The sequence below is a fragment of the Colletotrichum fructicola genome (assembly GCF_000319635.2).
Source record: "Colletotrichum fructicola Nara gc5 chromosome Unknown KSG_Nara_v1_contig03, whole genome shotgun sequence".
Lineage (NCBI taxonomy): Eukaryota > Fungi > Ascomycota > Sordariomycetes > Glomerellales > Glomerellaceae > Colletotrichum > Colletotrichum fructicola.
The window spans coordinates 1,900,529-1,911,790 of NW_027094053.1; the positions used below are offsets into that span (position 1 = coordinate 1,900,529).

The window sequence follows — 11,262 nt, forward strand, 5'->3', positions numbered from 1 at the left end:
ATTCAAGTCCGCTGGCATATCCCCACGGCAGCAATTCGCACCCTTGTGTGACGTAGAGCCTAGGCTCTCGGGCCTATTTAGTGATGCGGAGGCAAAGGCCAGCGAGCTGCCGGATAATACTGGTTTCAGTCCAGAGGCTGTTGCTTGAAGAAGGACTTCCCGCGCAACCATTTTCTATACGCTTTGTATCGCTTTTTTTGTGCATCCTCCTCTGTCACTGTGAGCGGGTTGCTTCCAATTTTGAGCAGCTCGGTGTAGACAGCGATATCTTCCTCAGCACCCACAGGCGTAAGCGGGTCGCTTTGCCAGCTGCTCTGGACATAATCCTGGTACTCAGACTGGTTCTCGGCCTGTGCCTCGGCTGATACAACCAAGGGCAGGTTCTGCGGGTGGCTGATGTACCGCTCATAATCCGCGGCTTCTTGTTGACTGACTGACGGGTTCAGAGACTCGTTGACCACCTTCGTGAATGTCCATTGTGCTGCTTTTGTCTTCTCCTGGGCTGTGGGCTTCGTCTTGGGCGACCCCTGAGGTTCCGCCTGCGTCTCCTTCATGATTCCATGATGGCCAACAACCCTTTCCTGCATCGGCTGCAGCCAGCGGTGGATCGAAATTCCTTTACCGCCTGTTGTTCGGTCCGATATGACAGATGCTGCGTCCAGATTTGGCGGAGACCGATAGTCCTGCGGATCAACGATCGTCACCTCCTTCTTCGGCTTTTTTTTCTCATGCGCATCCATGTCGGTCTCATTGCGCACTCTGAAAGGGCTCAGGTCATATCGACCGTCTTGGGTGGATTTGAACGGTATATATTTGATGGTAGAATTCATCTTGTACGGAAACATTTTGAGAAATGACGAAAGGGTGGATGGCCTGTAGTACTCGACCCAATAGTCGTCAAAAAAGGATACGGGCATCTTCTTCGCATCGCCAGGAGGTGGGCTGTAGGCTGGGAATTTGCGCTCCTGTAGATTCTCCGGTGTAAACCAATCAATGTAATCCCGTTTAGTCTTTTCGGACCATGTGCGGGGATCTGCATGGTGGAGGTAGTAATCGGTCGCCAAATCCCACAACATTGGCTGTCCCTGGGCGAAGATGTAGTTTCCAAGGAACAAATTGTAGGCCTCCTGGCGCTGTCCGTCAAGGAATGAGTTGTTGTAGTATCGTTTGAAACTCTCAATCATGTCGCGAGAATGGCTAGTCCATTGATTGATCTTACGATATGTCTCCATGGTGTTCACAAGCTGGGAGCCGCCATACTGAACAGCTATGGTGTCACCATGATCGTGATACATATGCGTGAAAAGATTGACGGCGTCGGTGTCGTAATTGATAGATGTGTCCTCGAGAATTCCCAAGGCATGAAGCTGGTGGCCGAGCGCCCTTTTCCCAATAACAAATTGCGCTGCGTTTGTGCGGTCTAGGCAGTCGATGCAGTTGGTCCGGGCCACTCCATTCTGGACGCTGGTTGGATTGATGTTACCGTCGCCGTCATGGAAGAATCCGGTGGTGACAACAACATCTTCGGCAATGCGCTCCAGGGTCCCAATAACGTCTTGATCGCGACTTTTTGCGGCCCTGCTCATATCCCAAGCTTTGTGGATTATTTTGCGTCCTTCAGGCAAGAACTGGTTGAGGTAATTGATCGCATTGGTGTACTCCAACAGGAGCTTTGACTCTCGTGGCGTTCTCTCTCTGGCTTTGACCAAGTTGAGGACGTAGATTGGGGCGCCGTAACGCTCAAAGAGATTATCGAAGTGTAGGGCTGCAGCGCTGTAGAACGGATCCACCAGGTTCAGCTCGATCGGAGGCTTGGGGGTCACGCCTGTGTTGTCTTGCGTCCAGTAGAGGGGAATGCTTCCTCTGTGCTGTACATAGGACGTGTACTGCGGGCTGGAGAAGAGCCTTGGGCCAGGTGCATGGAAAGACGTGGTAAGAGCCTCTGAAACTATCTGTTCGGTTTCGACATCATTGGCAACGTAACCCTTCGCCGGAGGTCAGTGGCTACTTCTGTGCATCCAAATGGAGGTTGACTTATTATGACGGGTGCTTACCAGATCGTTGGCTCCTCGTTTGAGAAATCTTGCGCCAGCGAAGAAACGGGAACGCCTTGCTATTATCGTGATGTAGGCCGTACGTCCGTAGATCGACAGCGCTGGTTGTTCGTTTCAGTATCGGCGCATCACATGAGATTGCCAGTCTGCTTACCAGCTTGGTCAATGTATCCGTGGATGATGGGACGACACCAGTCGAATGGGTCTTTCAGTGCCTTCATCGCCGGCTGCAGTAAGTGACTGTTCCATACGAACATGCCGTTGAAGTCATCAATAGCACCGGGCAACCCTTGGGCAAGAGCCTCTCGCTCCCGGTTCAAGTTGTGCTGTAAAGTACGAGTGATGTCATAGGAGTAGCTGTAATAGAATGACCTCGTCAGATCGAGGTTGTTCAGTATCCCTAGGAAGCGGGACTCCTCTGTGTTTCTAACGTCGGCCTTGAACCGGGTAGGAGTGAGCGGCACCAGCTCTGTACCATCTACTTGATAGATGTAGTGCCCACCAATCATAGCCACTGTACTCTTTTTTGTAATTAGGAGCATGTAGTATGGTCCTGTGAACTTGATGAATCCGAGGAGGCCCCATGTTGTGCACCGAAGCTTGATGCCTCCTGTCCCCTTGTTGCCATCGTCAATAGTGTCCAGGAGCTGGTTCATCTCCTTCTGACTGTAAATAATCTTGTCATCCGTAATGCTCAACTCTGAGTCGTCCGTTGTCCGCTCAATCTTCAGAATCCGATACCGACGTTCCGTCACATCGCCACCAACAATATAGTAACGGGTTGCAGTCTCGTAAAGGCTGAACTTGTGCATTTTGCGATCGAGGCGGTCAAATCCCTTGTCGTCATACGCATAGGCAGTTCGGGCCGCAGAGTCCGGGCTAGACGTTCGGACAAAAGGTTTCGCGACGGCTGGTTCTTCATCCACGTCATCTTCGCCAACTCGGTTTTGTCTCGCAGCATCTGAGGACAGCGCATCCGCTGTTTCATCATTATTGAGTAGTGGGAAGACAGGCGAAGAGTCTCGGTTCTTTTTGCTCTGATCAACATCATTAGGGAATAAGGTTGGCGTATCTGGCTCCATCGGTGCTGAACAAGCGGAGCTTGTAGGTGCGATGGGACAATCTTAGGAGGGAGGGGAAGTTAATCATAAGAGTGTTAACGCTATAAAAGGGCTTATGAAGTTATTAAACTAAGCATATTATAAGCATGTTAAAAAGGTAACTATATTGATATTAAGAGTATAATACTTACGCTTTAATACAAATATAACTAAAATTATAAAGTGTTAATTATAAATTAATTATTTAATTAATAAAAGCTACTACTTTTTAACTATAAAAGTAATAAATACTTTAAAAGTTAAATATTATTATTATTATACTTTATATATTAATAATATAAATAAAATAATATAAATCTCATAAAATAGCTTTATATATTTAAATAATTAAGTTTATCGCTATAATATAGTTTTTTATAGAGGTATTATATTAATATAAATATAAATATATTTAGAGATGTAATATATATATTAATATAGTATATAGTTGTAAATAAGCTTATATTATACTAAAATATAATAATCTTTAGTATTTATAACTAACGTGGTTCATCAGTCAGCCGGCCGGACCAGTCAGCCGGACGTTTTTTCCCACGTACACAACAACATCTAGTATTTCTCAACCACAACGCATTAAATCAACTATTAGTTGTCGCTATAAGAATCTCCTGAGGGTTCGACATCTTTGGAACAGGTTCGCGCGTTATGCCCAGTCTCACCACACATACCACAGCGTCTCCGAGCTGGCTGGGCTCTCTTTGATGGACCCCCCTCGTCGTCCTCTTGAGGTGCTGGACGTTTCCCTTTTTGTTTCCCTTCAAGCAAAACCTGAGATTCCTCTATACTAAGTGCCCCTCCAAGCTGGACCCGCGTTCTTTTAGCCCTCCGGCGCTTAGCAAGTGCTACATTCGCATCCTCAAGGGTACGAAGCCGATCAGTCAAAATAGTGATTGAGTGCGCCATTGCCTGCGCACCCTTTGACAATTGCTCAACTGCAGCAATAATTAGTGTCAGTGAGCTTCCTTGATGAGCAGAGATGCGACTTTTGATAAAGCTGGACTGTGAGACGGTTTGTTGTGGGTTAGAGGGCGTTTGCGACTGCCAAGGTGGTGGTGTTGAAGGGTTGGCTATAAGAGGTGTAGGCGTCCGTAAATGCACATCAAGCTTTTTGATGACATGGTCTGGGTCCCATGGTGAAATTCCAGCGCCTTGGAAAGCAGACCTGATGTTTTCCTCATTAAAAACCTTGTTGTGGGCCTGGTGGAAGGCAATAAAGAACTCAGACTTGGTGATGTGATTTATGGAGGCTCTGATGAATTGGTTGATTTCATCACCGTATGCGCGTTTCAAAGGCGAATAAAGGGCAATATCTAATGGCTGTAGTAGATGCGATGAATGTGCAGGCATACCGACGGTTATAATATTGTTCTGCTTGCAGTAATCGTCGAATTCGGCCGACAAATGGCTCTCGTGGCCGTCGATAATAAGCATCCGGTAGACGCCCTTCGTTCGGTTCTTAGTGTGTTTGTCGAAGTGTTTAATCCAATCAAGACCCGTCTGATTGTCCGTCCATCCATTAGCAGTGGGTTTGATCACCCAGTTGCCCGGAAAACCTGATTCCGTGGTCCAACTAGCAAGGTGATATACGCCCTTAACGATCACGAACGGAGGGATGCACCACCCGCCCGAATTGATACATTCGATGACTGTAGCCCATTCACGGTTGCCAGGCTGGACAGACTTTGCTTTGCCGCGTCGATCAGCGCGTGTTACCACCATTGACGCGGTGATCATGCCCATCATGAAGCCAGTTTCGTCAAAATTGTATAGGTCCCCCTCTTGGATGCCATACTTGGCCATCATGTTGCGTAATAGCGCAAACCACTTTGATATAACCTCAGGATCTTCTTGAAGAGCCTTTTGATAATCGTATGGACGATTAAACTTGGTTTTCAGAGCAGGCTGTGAGTCTACAAACCACCTAGCCCATCGCTTGCTAATAGGCTTGCTATTACAGGCTCGCAGCAGGAGATTAGCTATATCTTCCACACCGCTGAGGCGGAAAGGAAATCCTCTGGAATCCTGTTCAATAACGTATTGGAGAAGTGTTTTCTCTTCGATCGGATCGAGTTTATGTCGTTAGGGTTAAGCTTGTTCGCGTTGCGGTTGGTTGTTTATTCTATCGGCTAAGGTGCTCTTTGGGATACCGTAGGTCTTTGCAGTACGCGAAATGCTTAAGTTATTACCTGCAGCGTGTGTCGATCGGATCGCTTCAATCGCGAGAATGACTTTGTCTTCTTGGGTGTAGATTGGCATTATGGTTGTTGAGATTTTACGCGTCAAAGGTTTAAGTGATTTGGACGTAAGAGTGTTTAGAAAAAAACGTTCGGCTGACTGGTCCGGCCGGCTGACTGATGAACCACGTTACCTTAAACTATATTATTAATAACTTAAGTTACTTATAAGATTATAAACTACTTAAGAGGTTTAAAAAAGTTACTATAAGAAATCAAATTCTAATAATTTAGGTAGTACTTTAACTTATACTTAGTCTTCAGAAAGTAAATAAATAAATCTTAGTATAACTAGTTATTAATACTTAGCTTAACTTATTCTTAGTAGAAGAGAGTAAGTAAGTAAGTAGTAAAATAGTAAAATATATTGATGAGAGTATTATTTATAGTACTATTATTTATAAGAATGGTATTTATAATATTATAAAGGTATTATTTATAATATAGCTAGAGCTTATTAATAGCTTAAATTTATACTTAAAAGTATAAACTTAATAATATAACTTCTTATTATTATAGCTAAAGGAGTTCTTATAGCTATAATATAAAAACTTAACTATTTAAATAAAACTTTAAGCTTCTTCTTTATATCCTCTTATATATATAGTAACTTTATATATACTATTGAAAAGATTTTATTTGAATTTATTTAGAAGTACTTACTTAAAATAACTAATAAGTATAATATACTAAAGTTATATAGTCTTAAGATTAATATAGAGATAGTTAAAGCTACTAATAATAATCCTAATACCTATAAATACTCTATAGACTTCTTTAAGATAGCTAAAATAGCTTAAAGGCTTATTAGTAAGTTAGGAAGAGTGAATTTAATAGTAAGAGTATAGCTAATATTAACAAGGCTATTAAGACTATATATATATAGTAAGGTAGAAGATATTATAGTGTAGATATCTAAATAATAGAGGAGAGGGGGATAGGTGTGAATTAAATATAGCGTAGACATAGAGGCAGCTAGAGGAAGATAGTTAATTTAGCTTATTATAATATTTAAAGTCTAACTAATAGAGGAGCATAAAGGTAAAGATAATATCTAAGTAGTTATGTAGCCTAATAGTTATTAATAGAGGGTGAAGGGACTAGTTTAGCTTTTATAGTTAATATTAATTAAATTTCATAATATAAGGCTAGTAGCCCTAAGTATATATATGTATTAATAACTTGATATGAACTTAAGCTATTATAACTTATAGCTAGAAATTATAAAAATATAAAAGAATACTTAATAAAAATATATAACTTAAAAGAATTTATAATAAATTAAAGTTACTACTTTAAAGTAGTATGTTTTATATTAAATTAAAAATATATTTATAAGAAGTAAAATAATATATACTTATTGACTTTTTAAAGCAATAAAGCTTTTATTAAAAAACTATGAACTAAAAGTAAATACTATTAAAATAGACTAGAGAAAGTTTATGAACTAACCAGTAAAATAAAAGGATTTTATATAGATATATATAGTACTTTATTCTATAGAAGAAGATTTAAAATCTTTAGACAATAGTTACTTAAACTTAAGATATTTCATTAATACTATAATAGCTATAAAAAGAAGCTACATAAAATCTAATAAGATAATAAAATTAATGAGAAAGAAGTTTTACTAGCTAAATTTAGCTATAGATATTAAAAATTATATTTTTAATTATAAAGCTTATTAAGAAGTATAAATCTTAAAATATAAGCTATATAGTAAGGTATAGTTACTATTTCTATTAATTTACTCATATTAAGAAATTAATATAAACTTTATTATAAGTTCTTTTAGTGAAATAATAATATTAAATATAATATAATCTTAGTAGTTATGTTTTATATAATAGAACTTAAGTAATTTATTCTTATAATAAAGTAACTAAATACTACTTAATTCTTATAAATCTTTTATAAAAAGATTAAATATAACTTTAATATACTAGAACGTATTATTAATAATAATAATAAACTATTTATAAGTTAGTTTTGAGGAGTTTATATATAAAAAAGCCTTAAGATAGCTAGAAATATATATAGCCTCTATATAGAGTTATCTAAAACTATTATCTATCGCCTTAATTATAATATAAAGAGGGTTCCATCTAGAAGTATTTATAAAAGCTCTAGCTATAGCTACTCTAATAATATACTACTAATTAATAAAAGAATACTTATTAAATTTAAAAGCTTTATTTATTATATAGATATTATTATTATTCTATATAGTACTATCTTTAGCTATTTACTTGTAGAAAGGTATAATTTAAAGGGGATTAGTATTCTTACATATTTTTTATAGTATAAGTATTATAAAGGATTTATTATAAATTATAAGATATAGAAGAGGAAGAAGAAGAGGAATAAGTATAAAGCCCTATATATAGTAGTAGAGTTTTTATACTTCTAGCTATAAGAACCTCTTTTAATAACCTCTTTAGTTAAAAAGTTATCTCTTATATAGTAATGTTTATAGATAACCTCTTTAGTTAAAGAGTTATGTCTCTTATAGTAGTATTTATAATACTTTATTAAAAGGTTTAGTAAAGCTATTACTAAGCTATAAGAACTTTAGTAACCTATTTAGCCTTACTATATAGTACTACTACTACTAGCTTTATACTATATAGCTAGCGTTATTACTATTATACTAATCTATTTAGCTAAGGCGTACGTTTAACTTTATAATATTTAGAGGGTTTACTTATTAATAAGAATATATAAGGTTTCTATACTATTTTCCTTAATTAGCAGAAGGTATAAGTAAAGTACCTATACAGTGTTTCTAGAATTATGCTTATATATAAGGTGAATTTTACTATAGTCTTTTTATAGGGGGGCTGCGTTATAACTATAAACTTAATATATAAAAAAGTAGTTAAATATTATTTCTTTATAATATATTATTTATAGATTAATAACTACACTAAATAAATATATCAAACTTTAGAGAAATATTTCTAAATACATATTAAGAATATACTAAAAAGATAAATGTTTTAGTTTATAAAAACTAAGTTAATATATAATAGCTTAAGCTATAAAACTATTAGCTATTTATTAATAAAATTCTATATAAGTATTACTTATGAAATATTAAATATATATAAATAGAAAACTATATAGTAGTATAAAATATTTAAAAGTAAATTAATCATACTACTTCTTATAGTAAAAAGCTATTAAATTTTAATAAAAAGTATAATATTATAAGCTAAATATTATCATTCTAAGTATATAGAGATTTTATTTAAACTTAACTAAATAATGAAGTTTTTTATACGCCTTTTTAAGTTTAAAAATAAAAAACTAATACTATAATATATTAAATTTATTATAACTAGATATATAAAAGGCTAAATATACTAAGTAAACCTTTTTAAGAAATATTATAAACTTTATTACATATTCTTAATTTTGTTACTTAAACTATAAATAATGAAATATATATCTATAGAAGCTAAGATAAGTTTATTGAATCTTAAAGAAGAATTTAAAAAATAAGAAGTTAAAAAGATTATTAACTATTAAGAATAAAGTAATGATATAAAGTAACTTATTAAATAAATAAAATAATTTATTAAGTATAATATTTAAAAACTAAAAAGCTATTTAAGTTTATAGTTATAATATAGCTCTCCTATAAAGAGACTATAGCAAAATTCACTCTGTATATAAGTATAATTTTAGACATACTATATATATTCTAAGTATTACCATATAAAGTTGAATATATATTTTAGCTAAACAAACTAATAGAATAGTAATAGTACTAGCTATATAATATAAAGCTAATAGCGTGATATATAATAAAGCTAATTATATTAAAGCTAAATAGGTTACTAAAGCTTTTATAGCTTAGTAATACTATTATACAAAAGATAAATTCTTAACTAAAGAGGTCATTAGAATAGGTTTCTGTAACTAGAAGTATAAAAACTCTATTACTATATATAAAGCTTTATATTTATCCTTCTTCCTCTTTCTCTTCTTTATTAACTTATAATAAGTTCTTTATAATTTTTATACTTTAAGAGATATACAAGAACGCTAATCCCCTATAAAGTGCGCCTTTCTATAAGTAAATAGCTAAAAGTATTACTATATAGAACAATATCTATATATTAGATAAAACTTTTAAATTTAATAAATACTTCTTTACTAACTAGTAGTATATTATTAAAGTAACTAGTTATAGTTAAAGCTTTTATAAATACCTTTAGAGGAAACTTTCTTTATATCATAATTATAATAATAAATAATAGCTTTGAATACTTCTATATAGAGGCTATATATATCTCTAACTATCCTAAAAAGCAGCCCTTTTTTATATAAACCCTCTATAATACTGAAGAAGTAGAAGTAGCTTAAGTTTAAGCCTAATAAGGCTTAAATATTAATAAGTATATTTTATACTAAATAGAGAGAATATTACTAATAATAATATAGCTAATAGTAAATAGTAAAGTAGTAGTAAAGATAGTATTTAGTAGTAGTATAAGTGATATATAAGAGAGAGAATAGATTAATAGTTTAGTAGTTAGTAATTAAGTAATTATGAACTATATTATTACTAACGTAAAGTTAAAGATTATAAGGTTATTTAGTAGTATATATATATATATATATATATATAGCTAAAGGTAAAAGAGATATATAATTAGAGACTTGAGAGGTTATTAAGTTATAATTATATAACTAAGAGCTATATATATTATTATGAGGTATAGAGTTAAGAGGTCTATCACTCTAAGTAAGTAAAAATCATAGTAAATAGCTAGAGGCTACTAAAAAGTTATTTAGAAAACATTTAAACTACTATATATAAATTTAGAAAAATAAATCTAAAACGTTTATAAAAAATAACATAAACAAAAGCATTAATTGTTTACTAAATACTTAATAAGATATTATTCAAATAATTCTAATTTTATGAATAATTTTATATTAATATAAAGTAATATTAATAAAAACTTTATTTAGCTTAAAAACGTATCAAAAAAGAACTTAATTAGTTTTAAAGCTAGTAACTATTTAAAAAGTAAGAAGTTTAAAAGAAATAATAATGATTATAATACAAAATTAATAATAAAAAGCTATGAATAACTATAAATACTTTAAAATACTTACTATTTAAGTATTACTACGTCTAAAAAGAGGAGCTTATTAGTTAGAAGTAAAAGCCTATTAATTAGAATCAGTAAGTAATAAAAGCTTAGAAAGAGACTTATTATTTAAGCTAAAAAGGTTATAATTAAAGCTAAAACTTCTTAATATTATTATTAATAAGAAAATATAGAGGAAGTATTAGCCTTATTATTATAACTATTATTACTCTCTTTACTCTTATAATTATTATAATAAGTCTTTAGTATAGCTTTATGAATAGTCTTCGCCTTTTTATTAAGCCTTTTAACTATAAAAGTAGTAATATTATACTTCTTAATACTTTTAGCTTTTATGATAAAATATTAGTTAAACCAAGCTACTACTAAACTCAAAAAGATCTTTATATTATTATAAATAATAAAATAACTATTGGTAATAATAGTTTAATAGTTGGAGATTTAATTACTTATATATTAATTAAGAAACTTTTAAGTAATTATAAAAAGCTTCAAGAGTTCTTTTTAGATCTCTTTCTAATTAGTTACTAAAAAGAAACTAAAAGTAAAAAGTATTATAAATTAGGTAAAGCCAATCCTAAAGATATTTAGTAAAAATATGATTTGAAATACAAATAAACTAAGTAACAATAATAAAGATAGTAATATCTAACTATTTAATAATAAAGCTAGTTTAATAAGAAATTAATAAGTATATATATATAAAACCTTTAGTACGAACTTATTT

The 11,262-nt window shown here is 33.1% G+C and overlaps 1 protein-coding gene across 1 annotated transcript; it reads right to left on the minus strand.

The window, feature by feature from the left end:
- Positions 1-125: 125 nt before the first annotated feature.
- On the minus strand, positions 126-4,978 carry FIG4 (Polyphosphoinositide phosphatase; the record flags this gene model as incomplete). Its single annotated transcript, XM_032034600.2, has 5 exons — positions 126-1,985; positions 2,055-2,155; positions 2,209-3,033; positions 4,090-4,107; positions 4,525-4,978. The coding sequence occupies 5 exons, from the start codon at positions 4,976-4,978 to the stop codon at positions 126-128; spliced, it is 3,258 nt and encodes a 1,085-aa protein (XP_031893596.2).
- Positions 4,979-11,262: the final 6,284 nt, after the last annotated feature.